Genomic DNA, 23,097 nt, shown 5'->3' with positions numbered 1-23,097 from the left:
GTGTGTGGAGGTGGAGGGGCGGGCCTGGCGTTAGATACTGGCGCCGGTGCAGCGTCACCCTCGGGTGCAGGGGCCGGTGGCACCTTGCGAACGCTGCTTACCAAGTCTGTAAGCCGAGACACTGATTGTCGCCCAGGCAGGATGGTTGGACGGGCGATGGTGGAGGAATGCACGAGAACAGAGCAGAGACAGTGAGGAGGGGAACAGGAAGTAAGACATGAAGAAGCCCCTTCAGGAATCTGACATGTTTTCACATAAGATGATCATCAGCTATACATCAAAATAGTTCAGCTGCCGTTGTACTACATACTCCACCGTGGAGGGTTAGAGAAGGAGATGGAGGAGGATTCAGCGGTCAGACTGTTCTAGTTTTATATGGAAGTAGGACACTTGTTTTTCATTAAACCTTGAGTAATAATTAGCATTTTTATATGCTTATTAACAAAATGTCCACTTCAGCTATAAAGAACAATTTAAATTTTGCTCTGCAGTTACAATCATAACTAGAGAATTATAAACACGTTCAATTTGGGCCATTCTGTGCTGATGATACATTTCATTTATAGAAGAAACAAGTCACTCAGATCTTTATGCTTGACTGTTTTTCCTGCTTCCAACACATCAACTTTGAGGACTGAGTGTTTGCTTGCTGCCTAAAATACCCCCCACACTGACAGGTGCCGTTATAATGATATAATGAATGTTATTCACTTCACCTGTTAGTGGTCATAATGTTATGGCTGATGGGTGTAAATCCACAAGTACAAGTAAATATGTACTTTCATTTAAAACAAAAAGGCTCAGTAATTTCCTAGTGCATTTTAGAAGGGGTGCAGGATGGTGTATTCATTGTTGGCTTTGCTCTTGTCAAACTTTTTTTTTATAATAACAAAAATACAGAACGCAATTATATCCTTAAGAGTATTTTTTGCCTAAAAACTGATCATAATATATTTTGAATTTGCAGTTGGACGTGGTTTAGTACCACTTTTAGTTCCTCCTTTGATTTTGGTCTTTTTAAAAACTCTGCAAATATCTTGAAGGGATTTCTAAGGATGCAGAAATAACACATGGGCAGCCAGAAGTCGTCACTACACAAGGCACAGTGAGATCTACAGTATGTACAGATTAGAAATAAGCTTACATTTCTTCCTTTCTCAAATGACAAGAATAAAATGGGTCCATGTTTTCAGGGAGATGGCAGGTACTGTTTTGGTCGTCTACTCCTTTCTACTTACTCTGCATGGGGACGGCGGGAGTATGTGGAGGGGAGGGGGCAGAGAGGGCAGTGGGAGGCGGGGTGCTGGATCGCCGTTCCCCTTCAGATGTGGGCCCTGAGACCTTACGGACTGAACCCAGCAGGTCAGCAAACCTTGTGGCGGCTGAGTTTAGGAGGAAGGAAGGGACATGAACACAGTTCATTTAAATGGAGGGTTGACCACATCATTGTGGCCACTCAGATGAACAAAGCAGCAGTGAGACACCCAGCTAAATGTGGAAAAAGGGGAGACTGATCAAACATTTATTGTAACATCGTGGTATTGGCTGCATCATAGGGCTCTGCAGGACAAAGTCTGACTCAGAAAATGACAGAGAAGGAGAGAAAACTCATGCTTAGACATGTCAGAAGAACAATGAGAAGAGTGTGGTGAGCAGGACTGTGCTGCTATTCCACTTACATCCATGAGAGGGAGACAATTAGTTTCTCTGAACGCACGTGGCGTAGGAGCAACAGAGGGGAGGATGGGACAGAGGATTAGGAATACTACACAACATCTCAGAACAGCTTGTTTTTCACTCTTATCTTGCTGGTAGATGTCAAAATGATGCTGACTAAGAATCAGTCTGGGTACTTCAGCGATTTCAAGGTGTTAAATGGCAGCAGATGTATGCTTTTAATATATGCAGGGACAGAATTTAGTCAAGGTGAACTGCTAGTAGAGCCTATAGATGTGTGCAGGCTTACAGTGCAAAGCAGCTGAGGAGCCCTGGAAGCCTGTGCTAGACTGTGCCTTGAGCCAGCTGTGTAAGATCTTCCCTGATAACATGCACACACAGAATGATACCAAACAAACACATTTGCAAAGAGAGCTGACAAGCAGCCACACATATTGCACACAAGAACACAGAGATGTCACCCTAAGGAGTGATGGGAGGGGCTGATAAACACAGGATGAGAAAGCCAGTCAGCTTTTTCTCGCACTGAGAAATTACAGCTACTTTTCACTGACAGTCCCCTCTCACCAGATCTCACTGGAAAAAAAAAGCATTTTACTGGTTATCTCAGTTAATGACTCCATTTCAGTAGGATTTAGAACTGTGGCTGCTGCTGCATGTGAGGTTTTACTCAGACTTTAATGGGAGTCTTGCCAGTGAGCAAAGGATGGATGATGACAACGGTGATGGCCATGATAATGAGACAGAGCTGGATGTTACTCATTAGCACTCGTCTGTTTAATCAGCTGGCACAGAGGCAAGCGCAAGACTATCTGACAAACAGAGGGAGAGAAAACATCCCAGCAGACGGCACAAGACTGGTGGGAGAGAAAAGAGGGAAGGAGGAATTTCCTGCCATGGTGCCACATGACTGGAGCTATGACTGCACCCTCTCAAACATCAGCAAATAAAATTCACAGGCTCTTAAATAATCGATAAATGTCAATTTTCCTTCTCTCAGGAGAAAAGCAAAGTGGCACAAACAGAAACCAAACAACAGGAGATCCAAGGACAAAAAGACGTCACAATATAACACATACTGTTTAACTGACAAGTCAAGTGAGAAACATCCCAGCAATTAGCATTTAATTTTGCACATCACAAAAAGTAAACTTCAAGATTAGCAATTTCACATCCAGTAATCCTATAAATGGTGTTAAAAAATGATCAGCTATACAACGAACTCTAGATTAACGACACAACAACCAGCCCTCAGAAAACTGCCTGTAACATATTCTCTACTATAAATGTCTTGAGAGTAACGGAACAGTTATGTATCCAGATGCTCCAAAAGTCAGCACAGGTGCCGGGTTACAGAGCAGCTGTCGAGCACTCACTGACCTGTCAAGATCCCACAAAGGCCAACATGACAAAAACGGTTCCAAACAGCACGAGTGTGCTTCCTCCTGCACTCACCTGGCTCTTGTAGCTCTCTCTGGCGCTAACTGTGCTATCTGATGTTTTTTGTATCTTAAGAATCTTAAGACTCCTGTGCGAGGCTAATGCTATCCAAGGGTGGCGCTAGCAGAGTGGAGTGTCTTTAACGCCTCTCTGGGCATGCTGTCTCCATTTCCTGCCACCAGGGCTAAATTTAGACGCCTCCCCCTTTAGCCCCGACCCCCCTCCCAAGGTGCCCTTGCCCTGTTCACTCTTGTCATAGGGGTGGGGTGGTGGAGCTCCAATTTGGGATGCTGGAAAGGAAAGGAAATGGGTAAGGAGATGATAAAGTTCACTGTGTGTACAGTATGGTGCAAAAGTGTTAGGTCACCATTAGATTTATTGTGTTAGCAGTGTTATGATGGAGCTATTTATTTATCAGAATACAACTAGAAAATATAGGAAATATGTGAATAGCATTAAAACAAAAAAATATCAAAGAATCAGCAAACAAACTGGATACCCAAGGTGTCCTAAAAAATATGAAAAATCTGATAAGAAGTTGCTTCTGTGAGAGACTGGAAGAAACCCAGCGAGGACCTGGTTCAGCATCTGGCAGCTTCATCTAGATGCCAAGTTGATCCCTCCACAGTCTGAAGAAGCCTGATCAGGAACGGCTTTTGTGGAAGGACAGCAGCCAAGAAACCACTTAATCAGAAGGGGACGGGGGAAAAGGCTGGGACATGCAAAAGCTCACAAAGACTGGGGTGAAGATCAGTGGAAAAGAGGATTATGGAGCTATGAACCGAAGTTTGAAATGTTCGGGTCAAATCATCACCGGTATGTGAGAAGAAGAGTCGAAGAGTCGGAGAGAGGTGAAAGAATGAGCATAGCAGCCTTCATGGAAACATCGTGGAGGGTCTGTCAGGGTTTCAAGACTTCAGAACGGTTTCCCCAAAAGAATTCAAGCTGTGCTTAGTGTACAAGGAGGTCACACTAAACACTGGCACTGGACTGTAGAAGCCAAAGTATTTTAATACCGTACATATTTCCTGTATTTTCTGGTTATATCTTAATAGAGACTGAGAAATACACACTATAAATTATCATTACCACCTTGCTAAAACAGCTAAACTAATGGTGCCCTAAGACCTTTGCACAGTCCTGGATGAGGACATTGCAGTATGGTGCAGTAGAGCCTGGAGGCAGAAAGGATGTTCAGGTGATGTAATACTCCTGCAGGCTACTCCATGTCCATCAACAATAGTTTTGATAATTAATTTTTAATGTGCAACCAGGTGAACTTTCATACATCTGATACATTGACATTTTCTGACAGATCTCCCGTTAGCTGTGATGGAATGATGATACCGTATTGTCAATAATATGGTGTTTCACAGTTAGTTAGTGCATATCATAAAAAAAGTGAGCAAAAATGAATAAGAAAGTAGTGCTAAACAAACATGGCATTGGAAACATTTTGTGAAATCTGTTCTTCTGCCTGGAACATTTAAGAAATGTTCTACGCTGACAGGCAGCACTTAACGTTCAGGTATCTCATTTCTTGCCTAGTCATTATACTGTGTTACTGATGCCAAGAGTGAACACAGAGATAATCTGATTCACTGTGTGCTTTGTTTTTCTCAAACTGTCATTTTTACTGTAAGTATTGGAAAATAAAAAACTGTCAACCAGAGAATATAAGAAATCTTTCACTATCTTCACATTTTTCAAATACGAGTAAACTCTATGGTTTGAACTCCGTCCACGCAGGCTTTTAGTTCTTCATTCAGAAAAGTGCCTCCGATACTTTTACTCAAGGCACATTTTAAAGGTATTTTATTTTCATTTAAAGAGATTTGAAAACAAATTTTTCAATATGAATACTTCTACTTGAGTACTACTTGATAATTGTATTAGTTTTTGCAGCACTGGATCATTTACAGACCTACATGATGGCTCTGTCATGGTTGCTAGGGAATTTGTGACACACCAGCAAACCCTCTATAGGGAGGAGGAGGAGGAGGAGGAGATGGAAGCGCACGTTCTGTTCTGTATGCTCGCTGCAGAAATGATGCATTCATGATCCGATTTAGATGCACTGTGCTCAGCTCTGATGTGGAGAAACAGGGGTGTTTGTTACTGAAGACAGAGGCGAAACACGTGCATTCATCCGCAGAAACACACAGTCGAATCCTCACAACACACAAATATAAATTCAGTCACACACAGTGTATAAAAGCAGGCTATACATAAAAGCCCTTTGTGAAGTTATTTGCTGATATGTACAATACTCCCTGCATAGGCAGAAATTTCACAGTTCCAGCCACAAGCAACATATACACACTCGCACAACGAAGCACATCACTCTGCAAGTTCACACCCTACACAGGCACGCCGGTATTTTAGAGGTGTGTTTCTCCGTATTAAGATTTCAGCCAAACACCAACACTTTAGAGAAAGCCAAACCGCAACACCATTGCAAGGCCGCTTACATTTCACAGCCCCCCTCCGCCTCACACACAAACACACAATCATCACATCAGCCTTTTCTGAAAAACCAACAGAAGGCAGCAGTACAGCCAGGCTCCTTAAGGGGTCAGTAAGAGGTCAGCTATCAGCCGGTCGACCGCCTGCTGGCTAAAGTAGAGTCACATTCACACCACACATGAAGCGTCGGCGTAACTCTAGACATTTAGGACGTGATGCTGTGACTAAAAGATCTGTTTGCGGTGTTTACACATTAATGGAATTGTAAAAAAATAACAGCATTAAGCCAGATTTTCTTCTACTTCACATCTGTAAGCTTTTAAAATGGTCAAAAATCCCAATGACACAAATGCCCACTCTTACTTACAAAGCGCATGTCAGAGAGAAAAATAAATCCTCAAATAAGCCAGTACAAAGTCAGTCACACAGAGTTTTTCAGTAGCTGGAGTAAGAATGCTATTCCACTGCTGTCTAATAAACAAGAAGCTGCAAAGCAGAGCACCAGATGCCAAGTTTAATAAACTTTTAGGACTTTGCGTCTGCTCTTAGGAGTGTCTAACTGCAATTTCTAAGCTTTTCAAAATTACAGAAACTGCCCAATTTCATAAAGACAGAGTCATTAAGACACAAAGAAGAGCTTTCATTGCAAGGGCAATACAAGAATCCATTTCCCCATTGTTGGTGTAAAAGCAGAGCTTGTCAAAATCCACCATTATAAAGCTGGAAACATAAGTGCAGCTGAAAGGCAGATCATCAGACCACTAGTTTGTTTGTGTGCCTTATCTTCTTATTGACATACGTTTGTTTTTAATGCTTCTACTGTTTCAAAAACTACTCACCTGTCTTGTGATGTTGATGACAAAAGGTGTAACAGTGCACTAACAGCAAATTCAATGACATCAATACAGTAAAAATGTCAAGTGATAGTCTAAAATTTGGCAAGTTCCCAGAAGAATTCTGGCTTTTATTTGTCACTTGACTGAGCTGTGATTGTTTTTCACAGTCCTACCTTTCACATCTTCATCCTCCACCGTGGTGTTGCTGCTGTCTGATGATTCCTAGAGGTCAGAGGTAGACGGTCAGTTCAGGTTTGCACAAAATGGTGCACACATTTGTGCTGCATACATATGAAGACACATCACAAGAGCGATGAACAGACTTGATTTACACAGTCACAACACAGGCCGGAAGTGGAGCATTTTCCACATTGTGTCATAAAACCACAACTGAAATGTTTCAAGACCAAACAAGGGCAAAATCTCATTTTTGTCCAATGCTGTTAATGTGTTAGTCACAACCATCTAGCCTTTGACGATACCAAGTCAAACCATGCCACCAAACCATCAAGCTCAGTAGCCCAGTATGTCGCCTTGTTAACCATCATCAGTGTTTGAGTTTTTTTTTTTGTTATCCTTTGCCTGAAACCTCTTTTCTTCTACTGCAGGCAAAGCTCCCAATGCTTCATCCTCAGTGTGTGCATGTCAACATGTGGACCGATGACGTCTCTCCTCCAAAGGGTGCTCGTCTCTCGCCGAAACTATCAGAGACTCAATGGGATATGTTCTATTCATCTAGTTCAACAATAAAAGAGCAGAATGGATTCTCGCAGGGCGCTTAGTTGTCATCTTATCGTGGTGTAATCTATCCATCTACCGTCCATCTGTCTCTTCACAGGCTTTCGCCACAGCAGAAGTTAGAATCTGATTTCTAATTAGCAGAATAAGTGGGCCTAAATTCCCCTGCATATAGAGGAGAGCTGTGAGACTTGGTGCCCTCATTAGAGGTACACACGTGTACAAGCAGCATCACAAGCACAAAACTAGTTTCATGGCCTTTTAAAGAGCAGCTGGTGACCAGAGGAATATAGAGGGAAAGGTGTGTGTGTGTGTGTGACTGAGAGAGAGAGATAGGGAATTATGGGAAGTATCTCTGAATAACAGACTTTCATTACAAGTGTGATTACGCCTACAGTTTGTTTTCTTCGGTACGAATAAGAGAAAACCTTTCTTTGTAACATTTTACATCTTATTCATTGTGCTCCAGCCTACCACATTACAAACCAGCTAGGGATTGTAAGACCTACGTAACTATGATTCACGTGCGCTGTGCTGACACGTACCTACTCAGGTGTTTCTACCACGCTCACTTCTCAGCCCATATATCAGAGCTCATTGTACCAGCCAGCTGACGTCATATGTTCAGATTTGTTTACTTGTACCAAATAAGGTCATTGTGACATCCTTACAGTTCAAAATGGATTGTTCTTACCTGTCCAGTTAGACTGAACAAATGTACGGGCACGTCTGAGGTCAGTTAAACTGCTTTAAACAGGCCTGGTGTGACTACACGCACTGCACTGAAGCTCTGCTCTTTCCTTCAGCATCTTCCTGTGTAGCAGCTGCTGTAAACAATTCATGGCCATGCACTTTACTCTGAGGTCTGACCTAAAATCGAATGCAGACTGTGACCTTTGCCCTTTAGCTGTGTGTGCATCACAACTCAGCAAAGACAACTTGAACCAACACAAGCACGAGTACAATAAATGCTTGGTCATATCTGTGAAGGTCATGCAAGGTCAGGCACAATCTCTACACACACGCAGACAGACACACACACACACACACACACACACACACAGAGTGGCACCAACTGTAACAAATGTGACAGGGCAGAAATATATGTCCAAAAAATCAATGACAATAATTACACAATAAAATAACAACCATTATAACTCAGCTCACCGACATTTACAAAAATGTGTAAATTCTATTATTTAGTAAAATACATCAAATGATCAGTATTACTGATGACTGTGCTGCACAAGGTGCAGAACAAAGTCATGGTCAGGAAGAAGCACGTGACTGGATGATACTGGGTGTTGTAATACTTTAAGGGAAAGCTCTCAAAGACTTACAAAGACCTTTACTGAAATCTGACATGAACAAAATGTAGTTTAAGTTCTAATATATGATCTACACATTGGAGTCTTTGCTGTGATGTTACCACTTGGTCTCTGTCTGAATTATCTCATTATATATCGTTGGAAGCAACATTCACCGTCCCATCCACACTTTGCTGTCTTCATAAGGAGATGTCTTTTATCTGGGGTGAATTCCAGAAAGCAGGTTTAGTGAAAACTGAGCTCATTAACTTTGAGTAGAGGAAAGATGAGTTTTATGTTGGTCATCAGGTCACTCTGGGTCTGTGGTATCTTTGTGCAGCTACCCTGGTCACTGGCAGGTTTTATTCCACAAACCCTGAGTTTCTCTCTGTGTCCTCCCATCCTGTCGAGGCTGAAGAAGTGGTTGGACACACCGTTTCATTTAGTCATTCATACAGACCATAACAAAGACCATGTTCTGTCCCTCAGTGTCTGGGTCAGCCTACATAGTTACAGTCAATCCACAAATAAACGTGTGTATTATCTGTTAGACTTCATCTTCTGCTACCACCAGCACTTCACCCCCATCAGGTCACAGTTAAATAAATAAAATGTAAAATGGAGGCTCATCTTTATTTACCAGTCGCCATGGTGAATCACAGTGTTGGACCTTAACTGTTAATGTTTTTCCCCAGGTTTCTACGCACGCGGTTAACTCTGAGTGAACCTACTCCGAGTCGACTGAACTGACTCTAATCGGCTGCTCTGGGATAAAAAACTAAACGTGCCTTCTGGAATTGGGCCCTGAGGAGTTTAATCACACGAGACACACACACACACACACACACACACACGCACACACACACACACACACACACACACACACACACGGGCAGGAGAAGATGAGGAAGAGGAGGAGAATGACAAAGAAAGATAAAGAGCGGGTCAGGACTGGGAAATGTGTACCTTCGTCCCGTCCACTGGATTATGGATGACAGTTGTCTGAGGTTCCTGGAGGAAGAGGAGGAGAAGGAGCAGGGGAAATGGAGGAACATGAGATAAACAAGAGAAAGGAGAGAAAAGGGGGGAGAGAGAGAGGGAGGGAAGGAGAGAGAGATTTTGGCATAAAAGTGGAGCGAGATGGTCAAAGTGTGTAAAATGGACAGAAAGAAAGGAAGAGAGTGACGCTGGATGAAGAGAATGCACTTGTTAAGGGTGACAAAGGAGAGAGGGAAGAATCCTCCAGGGTGATAGAGAAGAGCTGAAAACTGTGATTCGGAGTCAGTTCTGTTTCTCTGCACATGCACAGAGCAACACGCACCAGACACAGACAGAACTGACACGCGGGGTGAAGCGTCTTCAATAAGCACATCAGTATGCACACACACTATTCACACAGACACAGTGATCACAGCATAAAGCTGCACACAAAACATGGAGAGCGTTTACTCCTGTGCACACTGCTGTGCATCATGGTTCTAAACTGTCCCCAGTGTCCTACATAATGCAGGCATGTACAGAATCAAGAAAACAGTAAAAAGAAAGGGACAAATAAGTGAAGAGAAAAGAAATGAAACGTACTCTGCCACGAACAAACACAAGCCTCAACATCATACAAGGTGCACACAGGAAACAGACGGCCGACGCCCCACAAGATGAAAACGGGTCATTCTGTTCCTTCACACTCATCTCAACAGAAAAGATGAGCGGTGCCGAACCAGATCCTGGCGTGATTTCAGGAACTGGTTCTAAAAGAAATTCAGTCTGAAAAGGCTGTTGTTTGTCAGGACTGCGTGCACAAACCTGGCTGCCTTTTACCTGCCGCCAACCCCGTCTTAACTTTCTGGTTGCTAAAACTAATCCAGCACTTCCACTCAGAGCACAGCAAGCTCCAGAAAAGAGCGTTTTCCTTCTTGCATCTTACTATATAATGTTTTCTGCTCTGATTTCATTATGTTTTTTGCAATTTAGTGGCTCCTTTCAACCTCTGGTATTTGATTTGTGTGGCTTACAAACTCCACCGTCCCACACACTGTCTGGCCTACGCTGACTAGTTCAGCGAGTTTTGGTCGACACCACTGTGGACTCATTAAACTATACAGTCTAAGACAGTGTGCAGGTTTTTAAACTTGTTACACTTTGCTGTCTTTCTCCAGCGGACCTGTCACACAATCAGGTGTGCAGAGTTTTGTTAGCTTTTTCACGGTGTTGCCTTCTTGCCGTCCTACAAAGCACACACTGATTGCTCATGATGCAGTGAGGCAGGTTTTCTCTCGTCTCTGCTAGAACCTGCCACTTCATGTACGGTGGAACAGAACCCACCACTACCACACATATTCTCTGCAGCCCTCCAGGAAGTGACACCTCTGTGATGTGATGACCAATCATCAGTTGTCTCCCTGGTGATGATGGTGGTGTTGTCAGGGCAACCGTCGCCCGGGGCAACAGGCACCGACGGCAACTTGGGAGACGATGATGAGTGAGAACAAAGTACCTGAGGTGTGTAGATCAGAGGGAGGGGGTGAGTGCTGATGCCGTCATAACATCAGAAGGGGGGCACACAAATGCTGACCTTACATGAACGGTGCCGTTGTTCCACAGATGTTCTAGTAGCACAACTAGGTTAAATTTCCTTTAGCCGAGATGTGACGAATAGAACCATAACACAGTCCATTCATATGTGCATATTAAGTCTCCTATCACCGTGCCAAACTGCTTCCAGGGCAGAAAATTAAGGTCAAGTAAGTGAAGGCAGTCTCTCTGCGGCCTGGTAGCTCTGTAATGAAGGAGTTAATGTACCAAATGGCTAAACAGTAACTAGCTCAAATCCCTGGCAACAGCACTGAGATCACAGCCACCCTCCCACTCTGTTCCCTTCAAGGATCAGAAAAAAAGCCTCTTGTGCTCCATGGTTGCGCCCATACTTACACACACCCTCTCAGGCACAGAAATGCAAAGTTCCCATCAAATGTTTCCGAAAGCATGTTCGCACAAGTGCTGAGTGGACTGATGCTAACGCTAACATCACACGCATACACAACTGCATCCGTTGCGCCACCACTCATTTAGCTTTTTCTCTTGCTTAAAGCAGGCGCCTAGTTCTGAACGCTGTGTCAGGCTGAAGCCAGGCTACTGCTAGCACACACCATCAGGTAATACCCAAAACAGCAGGATAACCAGTGGATTACCTCAGGTAATGGCTCACTGACCAGCCTCACAATCCACTTACCTAAATGTCACTGAAAGTCTGTGGGAAGATTTCACAAATATAACATAACAGCCTACAGTATCTCAGAACCTTTGGAGATATGCAAGGGAGAGTAGGCGAAAATGTCTAAATCAAGAATAGAAAGACACGTCGCTGGCCACAAAAAGTATGTACAAGTTGTGATACTGAATGGAGCTGACCAAGTACTGACTGACTGAAATGGAAATAACAGTATTAACATTTGAAGAAAGGCTTTCTGTAGCTGGAGAACCGCCTAGAGGTGCTCAGACTTTTTCACCACACCGTACACACTTTCACTACATGCTTAGATGGAACTCTGTATAGCTGGTGTGATGAAGCTATATTTAGTGTGCAGAAGTGCCAAAGAGCAGAGCCAAACTTGGCCAAGTCCTCAGCTGTGTTTCATGTCTAAGTTGGTGAGATCATTAGCGTGTCATCTAGGACCCGCTTCCCAGTGATTTATGATTGAGCCTGGCCTGGGTATATAAATGTCATGATATACTGTGCTGCTCCGGCTTAATAATGTGCAGAAACATGCTCCTACACTTTGGCAAATAACAGAACAGCTCACTACCAGAGGACAAATGTTTCCTGATTAAAAAAAAAAAGAGTAAGCTACAAGCATGAGCTTGTTTTTATTTATCCACTTTTAACACTTTCCAGAAGCAGTTATGTAATGGCCCTGATTTCAAATAAACCCTTCAGTTACATTTCGCAACCTTATACAATTTGTTTATTAAAAACAAAAATGATATCTATCAGCATTAAACTGTTCATCTAAATTAGTGCTGAAATGACACAGAGCCGCCTGCAGGAGTGTGAGAGGCAGCTTGGCAAAAAGAAAAGAGCACATGCTATGAAACTGTCACCTCCAGTAGCGCTTCACCCTGAATGATTAGCAGAGCAATCACCCCGTGTCTTCACGAAAAACAGAGCGAGGATGCAGATTTTCACTGTTGTCAATCAAAGGTCTAGAAAATCTGAAGTCTCAGTGGTGATTAATGGTGACCACGGTGAATGATAAGGAATGATAAAAGTCCAACAGCTACAAGCATCCAGTGATGTCTGCAGACTATACATGATTTAGATGCTTGCACCTTAAACAGCTGACCTACAGGTATTTCACCATACAAGTGCTTTTACAAGTTTATCCTGCCCTGGGGTGGAAATGCAACTGCAGCCAGCGGGTGAAGAACTGTTCAGCTTGTTTAAGTTAAGTAAAAAGTATCAGTACAACAATGTAAAAATACTCAATTACAAGTCCTGCATTCAAAATGTTAAGTAAAAGTACAAAAGTATTAGCATCAATTTAACCTTAAAGTACGTAAAGTAAAAGTCCTCATTATGGTTAATGGTACAGTTCACATTAACTTATGTCCTATTATTGGATTACAATCATCGATTTGTTATTGTGTACATCACATTTAATGTCGCAGATGGTAAAGTCTTATGATTCTACTCTATTTTGTTTAATAAACCTCATTCTGAAAAGTAACTAATAACTAAAGTTACCAAATCAATGTAGTGAGTAAAAACATACACACTGTTTCTCTGAAATGTGAAATACCTCAAAATTGTACTTGAGCTTGAGTAAATGTACTCAGTTACTTTCTGGCTACAGCACTGGCGACCAACTGCTGTCTGAAGGTGGGGCAACAAAAAAAATGTAATCTATAATGTGCTTTGTAAAATGGTCAGAATTAATGTAAAACCTACACATTTGTTCAGGTACAATTTGAAACACACCAGTTTGGTCCGTGAACAGAGGTGTGTTTGTCTAACAGATTCATATATGACAGGGGGAACTTTAACTGCTGCATTACACACAGATAAATGTAAATGTCATGTCATACAGAATAAATTCACTCAGTGAACACAAATAACTCAGAAATCTCCCCTGGTGGCCTGATACTAAGTAACATTTCTGCACCACTCTCACCTCCACTAAATTCTCACAGATTCCCTCTACAAAAGCAGTTTGCGACCATGTGCCGGAACTCATGCAGGTTTTCACTCCAGCCAATTTCACTGATTTCCACACAGATAACAGAAAAGGAGGAATTCATCTTTGAAATCGGTGGGTGTTCTGGGACAATCTGCAGACCTTTGGACTCTGCTCAGGCAGCGGGGAACCGACTCTCTACAGGGGCATAAATAGAAAGGAGGCGAATCACACTGACAGGCCCAGCAGGCACTGGCTGTCTGTTCGTCTTTGGCAAACTTTCAGCGGCAGAGAAAATGACATGGCAGCACAATATCAACCCCAGTGCAAGTCATATAGCATCTCCACCTGTCTGGGAATGTTTCCTGACATGGCAACGCAGAAATCAACCACAACCGACAGATGGAGAGGAAAAACAGACAAAGGTGAAGGAAGAGGGCAGCGGGGTAGGGCGGTGTGACTGACACACACACACACACACACACACACACCGGGGGGGGGGATTGAGAGGTAAATACCAGAGCAGGTGAAGGGATGTTTCCTTTGGGACTGGTGACTATGCTGTTTTTGGTGCTGTTTGTCTGGGGCTGTGCAGGAAAGGAGAAGAAAGGGAGGAGACAACAGGAGTGTTAACAACAGTAAGACCTAGATTTCTGAGAGTGAGTCCATGCATGTGCGCATGTACATTGTCGGTAAATGTGTGTTTTTAGGACCTATCCTTGCATTCCTACTCTTTGGTGACTGGTCTTTTCAGGTAGAATGAGAAACTGAATTTTAAAAGAGGATTCATTTAGGTTTATGATGCCTCGATTTTGACACATCTGTCTCTGGAGATTCCCCCACCACCAAATACAATGGGGATTAAAGGTTTGTGCTGCTTAAAGTCATAAAAACTATATTGTCCTATATACTATACTGTCCACATGGTTAGGTACCACTAGAGGTGGGAAGGGAAATGTTTTGCTTATTTTTTGCAATTTGAGTAAACCAAACCTTTAATGAACTGCAGATTTGGGGTCTGGCTTAGGTTAAAGGCTATAATATGAATTAGCAATATAGTCTGTAATGAAAAATATCAAATTAAGAGATGGGAAATAATGGTTAAACAGGAATTAAATGTTCTCTCATGCACAGTAAGATAAACATAAGGGTGTCCCATGTCTCCCATAAGATCGTTCCTTTGTCCTCGGTCAACCCAGAACGTCTCTTATATTGGCTCTGAAGACCGAGGACAGAGAAGACTGCCAGGGAAGCCATGACTGAGGATACGTAAGATCATTCTTTGCAGAGGTTTTTTGTGAATTGACACACCCTTTTATCAGAAATCAGTTGGTAATTGGATGCTTCAGATGAAGGACTGGAGGAAAGGACGTCTCATGTCGTTAATGCGTTTCTTCGAGCCCTCCCTCCAAAGTGCAGTGAAAAGATAAAAAACTAAATCAAATCCATTTTCAGCGTGTTCATACTTTGCCTTTAACACAGCACCAGTTCTCCCTGGTACACTTGCATGATTTTGACTTTATTTCTGGGGCTGTTGTCTTTCTGCTCAATTTATCAGGGACTGATCAGACACGTCCTTGACGGTACTGTGTGATGCAATGCCCAGGACTGTATGTCTGAATGTCTGAGTGTGGAGTCCAGGCAGGTGGCAGCAGGAAAAGGGCTATCTAAAACATTTATTCATAAGACTGGTTGGCAATCATGAGAGGTGACATGAGGGGGGCGGGTGACACTATGTGACATCATGATGCTGTCACTGATGACTTCTGCTGCTTTAAATTTCACTCTGGAACGATTCAGCGGTGCCATTTGGCTGTAATGAATCACCTTTATAAGCCTCCATTAAATGCTTATTTGAAGACCTCGCATCAGAGAGCGGTCGGTCCTTTAGAGTTTATTTCAATCACAATGACATTTCCATTGAATCTACATTGCTTTATTTGTATTCTGGTTTGTAAAAATATTAAGTTGAAGCTGCTAAATCTGGCAGAATGCTGGTTGTGGAAGTGAATCACCGGAGTGACTCAGTCTAAAAAATCAGTTGCCATTGCATAAATCTGCATCATGTAACAGTAATAAATCTAAGCCATTCCTACCAGTCAGTGACGGAGGTCAAGACACGTCACGGATTATTTACTGCCCCATTGGGGGACAAGGTCTACCTAGCTCTGATGCTAATCGAGACACAAAATAAGCATTTCCACCTGAAATTATAAAAAAGGAAGCTTTAAGCAGCACAAACTAAATTAAAAGTGTTTTACAACTGACTTGCATCACAGTCAGGCGGTGCTGGTGTTGCACACTGAATTGGTACAGTAGCTGTTTCACAGGAAGTCAGACAGGGTGTGTGTATATGTTCACCAAAATATGGATTCTGTAAGCCAGGGGCTGACTCACGAGGAGAGGAAACGAGAAGAAGAGTTTATACATCAGCACAGTAAAGACAAAGTAAAGTAAAGACACAGCACAATGCATGCACATAAAACGGCCATGAAAATAAAAGCTGGTATAAACTGACAATAAACCAACATACATAGACATTTCTCACACACACACACACACACACACACACACACACACACACCGACACTCGCACACGTAATGAACCAACCAAAGCCTTTGTCAGCCATCACTCCTCTGCCTCTGTGGAGAGGCAGCAACAGGAAACAAATTCTCATCAAAGTACCGATTAGCTGGTCAGCTGTCTGATCGCAGTAACAACTCAGTAGCTGGCATTTTGAAAACCTGCCATGATGACAGAAGTCCTGAGCAGAGGTTCACCTGTAGTGGAGACGACTGTGACGTCCAAAGCCAAACATCTTAACAAAGCGTCCTGTTGAAAGCAGGACTGCAGAGATACGACTCAGACAGCACATTAGATCATACATCTTCTCAATTAAAGCCATTTGATGAGGTTAGCAAGGACAAAGGAGGAGAAGTTGGGTAAAAGTATCCACAGGTGACTTCCCAGGTGGTGAAGGAGAGAAGTGCACAGAAGAGATGACAGGTGTGTAGAAAAAGGGACAGGTCAGAGGGAAAAGATGGTTCTTCAGGGCAGAAGAAAGAGAAACAGGGCTTCCAATTCACTTAACCAAATTAAAAAATGCATCGCTGTTTGGTTTATTAGCCCCATGCAATTCACTGTTTCATTTTAAATGTAAATACTGTGTGAGGTGCTGTCGTCAAGAGGTGTCCCCGGGAACAAGAACGCTCCCACCTACCCATACTTCTACTTTTTGCTTGAAGGATGTGCAGTGTCTTGTAAGACCAAAGAGTTCTGTGTGAAAAGTACAAGCACTGCCTCTGTTGTGAACATCTGGCCCTGACAGATCTGGAGCAGCATCCCAGGTGTGGCTCTGATGGAACTAAAACATCCTGTTTCCATCACATTTCCAGAGTAACGTCTGCTTGGCGTTTTCTGTAAATGAAGTGTGGCCTTCTGTATATGCTGTTATTTTCTTTATGCACCATGGAATTTGATGCTGCTCATATAAACTAGTTCCTTCTAGTGCCGTTATTGTAGACACGCATCACTTCTCATGCACCAAAGCACCGTCCCCTTGTAATTCATACATGACTGCTGTTTGAATAAAAAACAGACATGTCATGTATTATTACTTCAGTGAATTGAGGCTTTGATTCCACTTATAAAGTAGAGCAAAGGCAGAGGGAAGATGGATAAATCAAACAGAGAAGCTAACAAGTGAAGAGAGGGAGCGAAAAAAGAGGTGACTGGATAAATGTATACATGGCATGCTCACCATATACTGGACAGTAGAGCTGGACTTGCGCTTCTGTCCTCAGGCAATTGATGGATAGATGGATTTATTGACAGATGGACGGATGGATGATAGAAGAAGGTGGTAAAAAGAAAGCAACCAATGACAACAAGTGAATTAACTGGTACAAAGAAACAACTATCTGCACACTTTGATGACAACATAGGTCTCATTTCTTAAGAGCAGAAGGAAAGCAGGAAGAGGGGTGTTTCCCTCATAGACATAAGATTTTAAAGAATGATTGTGGAGGTAGAGCACTGCAAGCAGACACAAAGGAGCAGTGGTTTAAGTGGAAGTCATCAGGAAGAGGACATAAGAGTGGGAAGAAGAGTCGTGCAGATGGCAAACTGTGACCCACTGCTCATCCTTCAACCAATTAAGAGCAACTGGGGCAATAAGGAGCAAGATGGAAACAGAATAGATGGACAAACAACATTTCCTCTGTCAGGATACTAAAGCATTCTCCCAGAACTCTTGAATTCACGATGTAGTCAATATTTGTAAAGTTGTTACATCAATATATTAATAGCACAATAATTTGGAGACACGGGTGTAATCACCTCAAATGAAGAAGACAAAAAAACACCTCTTCTGCCGTCTGTCTTCCACTTTGTCTCTTTGTGAATTCAGGTCAAACATGTTGGATCATTTTGAAGCTGTTTATCTTTTTTATCCCCATGTCAACATGTAACAACCATATGTGTGCTATCAGTATAACAGCAGACAGCGGCTTTTCTGGCCGGAGTCTGGCAGCACAGCGGGCTGATGGTGGCGTGTAGTTAGTGCCAAAGAGAGACTGCTTGTACCGAGCAGGTGCTGCAGCTGAAAAACGTCCGGTGCCGTTACACGTTAACAAACCAGCAGGAGAAAATGGGGAGGAGAGGAAGTTGGAGTCGCCACCAGAACAAAAGGACATGTGGAGAGAAGAGGGAGAGGAAGAGAAAAGCAGGGACGGAAGCGAACCAAGAAGACGCCTTTAGAAATGGTTTGGGGCGAGTGTGTGGGGAGCCTGTTGCTAGGCGATGAGTGCACCGCAGTGGAAGTAAGCGTCTATTTCTGTCATCCGAGTTTCCAGGGTCCAGACTGGCAGCTATTCCTGGAACCGGAGTCACATTCCCTGCTGAAACGACTGAGCAGGGAGGAAGGGGAGAGGGGCCATTTGCACACACACACAAGCACGCACAAATGCACACACTGCTGCAGATGCACATGATCGAACTTCACATGCGGACACCCACGCTTACGCGCATTCTACGTGCAGGCATGCTCACACCCCCAATTGCGCTTTCGTTCTTTTTTCAAATGGACAAACAAATGCGACACAGTCTCACACACACACACACACACACACACACAGTTACATTCACGTATCCACAAACACACCTGTATGCCAACGTGCATGTGCACAGAGCTCTGCCTCACAGAATGTACAGTGCTAAGAAGCAAACACATTCGCTTGCATGCACACGAGGTTCCACACTTTGTCGCACACTAACTTGTGTGTCCGCTCCTCACACAGCCACATTCATGGAAGCTGTGAGTGGGATGTGTTACTGTAGTATGTGCATGCACGAGCGTGGGATGGCGAGAGAGTTTCATTAAAGGATGAACAGGAATGTGCGGTTAAAGACCAGATGGGGTGAGCGGGAAAAGGAAGCGATGAAAGAGGAGGAAGAGATGGAGCAAAGAGGAAGTGATGAAAAAATGAACTGGGGGGTGACAGATGGTTACATTTAATAATGGAGATGGAGAGGTGGCGATGAGATGAATAATATCAAATCAAAATAAAGGATGCTTTCAGATATGCGACTTGAGGCTTGTGCACTGCCAAGAAACATGCACGCACACACACACACACACACACACACACACACACACACACAAATACGTACACAGACACATGTTGACAGATGTGTATCCAGAGTAAGGCTGTGTCTCTGTGAATATTTTTAATTTACACACCCAAAATGGGGCATCACACTCAACAGGAAAATCCAGCAGCCTTAATACTCCTCATGACACGAAACACAAAATTAATACAAACACATTCAACTGTAATGAAAAGACAATGTTAGATAAGACGGATTAGGAAAGAAGCAGCAGAGCTGGAGAAGAAGAGGAGAAGCTCTGGAAAATTAAACAAGACAGAGTCAAGAAGAGAGAAGGGCAGAGAAGTGGGAGGATGTGTGATTACTTACCTTGACATCTGCCTTTTTGTTGAGCAAGGTCTTGGCTGCTGCAATGACAAACATAGGCAGAAATAATCACGCATGGAAGTGAATGGAAGCAGAAACTTCAATGACTCAATGTTTATCAGTGATTCTCAGTATCTGCTACATCTTTAACCTACATTAAAGCCTTCAGAGATTACATTCATCTGACTTTGTTGACCAAGTAGTATTAACACCTTCCTACTGAAGCACTTAGACTGTGTTTTATCATCGCAGCACTGTGACTCTTCCAGACAGGCAACCCTGCCACCTTCAGATTTCACTACATGCTACGAATGGCTACTGTAACTGATTGATCTGTTAGTCATCGATTTGTTTTCCTTACAAACGCAGCTTGTGCTTTCAGTCAAGTTGGGCTTTCATTAATGTGGCAAAATTAAATTTACTCAAGCCTGTTTAAGGCTTTTGTTCAGCTGCTTGAAGTTACATCTAAGTGAGTCACCGCATCAGGTCTGGTGGGTAAAACCTCTGTTGTAAGACCAAATTATTATTATTATTATCAATAATATTAGTAAATTATGATAAAAAACACACTAAATGCTTATTCTCTGTGGTGATGCTATTTAGGTTTAAGCTCAATACGCCATCACACAAAGTGATTAGAAGTCACTGGTCCTATTAGACAGGTGCATTAAAATTATGTGACAGCTTTTAAGTTCTAAATGCAACGTAAGTTTCCAAGTGTACAGTGCTAAGGGTGAAAAAACAAGCTTATGCCAAGCATATGCACTAGGAAGAATTCCAGAGTTGCCTCCCAAACCAATTTCCATCACCATTCATTTATTTTCCTGGTTACTGGTTGGTTTTTACTCTCATTTTTGGAAAGGTGTTCTACAAATAAAGTTTATTATTATATTTATTTCCCCACTCTGTCTTGAGAATAGCTCAAGAGCTTTAGGGTTAGAACCTGATGCTTTGTTTTCTCACAATACAAATATGTTGTCGTCAGTGAAATAACAATGTGCTTTTATTCATTGTTTCACAAATTCTTGTGCCGAGGTCCCCTCGTGGCCATGAGGAAGCCAAAACAAAGATGGCTGCCGTGCAGGGCAACCATCTAAAGCCAACGAAAAGAACTCCGCGGGGGCCATAGCAGAGGATTAGTCTTCAGTCTGCCTTCTAATGAAGAGTGATGAAGAGGGTGGCGACGGGAAAGCACACGAGAGGATGAATGATACTGTAGACACTGTCCTCTGATGAGCATAATACCCATAATCCTTTACAACAGTGGAAAAGGCGTGCAGACAACAGAAGACAGTCCACATGGCTTTTACCATGGGTGTATCGTTAAAGCACGGAGAGCGGAGTGGGGCAACTGCCTTAGATAGTAACAGGTTCACCCAGAGAGGCCAGGTGTCGGTGAAGGCTGTGGGTGTGTCCGTGTGGATGTAGGCAGAGGATTCATTCTAACAAGACACCACATGTTGAGGAGACTGGACGAGCAGATGTTGACAGCAAAAATCCACTTGCCGACTTGTTGGTACTGTACAGGTCCAGCCACGGACGCACACATGAAGAAAACACTTAAGGCAACCAGGAAGTAAAGGGTTTTACATTTCCTGTTGTTTTCAGTTCTCTGTCTCTGTGAAAGACTTTTACCTCTATTAAAACAAGACAAAAAAAAGTTTTGAAAGCTAAACGAACATGTCTCAGTTACTCATATGCTTCTCCCCTATAATTATGTTGTATTGTAACATTTGATGTTTTGATAGAAGTTTAAAAGTGGTCTTTGTGAGGGTAGATTTGTGATCGACAGGGGAAGCAATTTCTCTGTTTCACAGGAAGAGAACAGCTACAGAAACTCAAAGAAGAGACTAATTAAATATGATTCTATAAATAATCTGTTCCACAGCCTTCATACTCACTAGATGATGACGTTTTAACACTTGTAGTCTCATATTTAACAAGTTAATGCCACTCTACCTGATTTCGTTCAGCTGCTAGAGGGCACAATTAAACATTCTAAAGAGCACAATAGCAAAAGTCACTTGGAAAATGCTGGTGCCTATTCCCTGCCATTCCAAGTCTCTCTCTTTCTCCCTTAGATTAATTCTTACTAGGACATTTTAAGGGGCTGAGTACAATTTTAAGTCTAATCAGATGCAATCCCATCAGCAGCAGCCAGGCACGTTACATAAAACACTATTTCTGGCAGTCTGGGATTTTATTTCTTTCATTCTCTCTGCCTCTCTTCCTTTTCCTCTCCCTCCTTCCTCTCTCTCTGAACATGACATACAGTAAATCTTCTCTGAATTTCTCACTTCTGCTCCCAAAAAAGCTCAAAGCTCAAACATTGAATTTTCAGCAACAGCCTGAATTCCATGAGAATTTCTATTGATTTCCAGTGATTTCTTACAGTTCTATATGTCCCCAGAGGAACAGAGAGGCCAATTCAAAGTGTAGTGAAGCCCTGGTCCAGTCTTTTTAAGTAAACTTATGTGAGCTGTGAGAACAAATGGGGCACCGTGATTGAGAGAGAGCAACACAGGGGAGATGCACAACACATCAATGCCACCTTTCTTGATAATTTTTAGCCTCAGCAATTCACTATATCATGTTTCTGCATATTCAGAAGTCGAGGAAGCAACAGTGGGAAGACGTAAAGAAGCACTGCATAATCCGGAGGGAGGTGAGAGGGGCAGGAACCTGAATGGTTTATTGATGTGCTGCTCTTCCTCAGTCTCCTTCCAAAAGCTTGTTGTTACTGAGGAGAAGAAATGGGGTCAGAATAGTGACAAGTTCACTTTCTCATATTCTCTGATGGTTTGGCAGAGGAGAGGATATGAAAGGAGAACAGACAGGAAGAGTAAGAAGAACAATGAAAGTGATGAGTATTTCACCGTGCTCTTTCCAAACACTATTATTGTGTCAAAGTAGCGAAGTGGCTCCTCTTAAAAAAATAAAAATAAAAAAATAAACTAAACTGAAGGTTGTTAAAAAAAATGGCTTCAATTCCAGTTACGAAGACAAAATCTCAGTGGAAACCTGAAAAGTCAAAGGTAGCTTAATTCACAGCAGCGGTGATAGAAGCAAGGGGCCGCCTTGCTTCTGCCACCTTGCCACCTTACCTTGCCACACATTACACATGAAGCAAGAAGAGAGAGGAGGAAAAGATTAAAACAAAAGTATCACTAATAAAGTCCCACTAAAAACAGGCAAGATGCACCACTGCAAGAGCGAAGCAAGGATGGGCAGCGATCTACATGAAGATTCAATGTAATCACACAAACAAAAGGTGGCTTTGGAAATGGGATACGCTACTGAAGGGACCCGCTCGGGTGAACCTTTCTACACACAGCATGGTGAAGGCCAGGACACATTAAGACACATTTATCCTATTTTTGTATGAGGACAGGCTGAGATCTGGTAAATGGTGGTTGTATTTATGTGTATGACTACGCAAGACAGAGCGAGGCCTCTGGTAGATGAGGCAGAGTGAGGCCTTCGGGGGG

General features: G+C 42.8%; 1 protein-coding gene across 9 annotated transcripts in view; it reads right to left on the bottom strand.

Moving 5' to 3' along the window:
- Positions 1-23,097, bottom strand: part of camk2b1 (calcium/calmodulin-dependent protein kinase (CaM kinase) II beta 1) — a 66,572-nt gene that overhangs the window by 4,941 nt on the left and 38,534 nt on the right. The window contains exons 13-18 of one of the 9 annotated variants that reach the window (XM_020588473.1): positions 19,613-19,650; positions 17,397-17,429; positions 14,154-14,222; positions 9,431-9,475; positions 6,593-6,641; positions 28-1,382 (exon numbers count right to left, since the gene is read on the bottom strand). In XM_020588473.1, the coding sequence (XP_020444129.1) occupies positions 1,231-1,382; positions 6,593-6,641; positions 9,431-9,475; positions 14,154-14,222; positions 17,397-17,429; positions 19,613-19,650 (386 nt within the window). In that variant the 3' untranslated portion in view covers positions 28-1,230. Of the gene's footprint in view, positions 1-27; positions 1,383-6,592; positions 6,642-9,430; positions 9,476-14,153; positions 14,223-17,396; positions 17,430-19,612; positions 19,651-23,097 lie in introns of those variants that run through there. The other 8 variants (XM_020588465.1, XM_020588464.1, XM_020588466.1 and 5 more) reach the window with 8 other exon arrangements.

This window comes from Monopterus albus, unplaced genomic scaffold, assembly GCF_001952655.1.
Source record: "Monopterus albus unplaced genomic scaffold, M_albus_1.0 scaffold542.1, whole genome shotgun sequence".
In the NCBI taxonomy this organism is placed as follows: Eukaryota; Metazoa; Chordata; class Actinopteri; order Synbranchiformes; family Synbranchidae; genus Monopterus; species Monopterus albus.
This window is presented reverse-complemented; position numbering and strand designations above follow the sequence as displayed.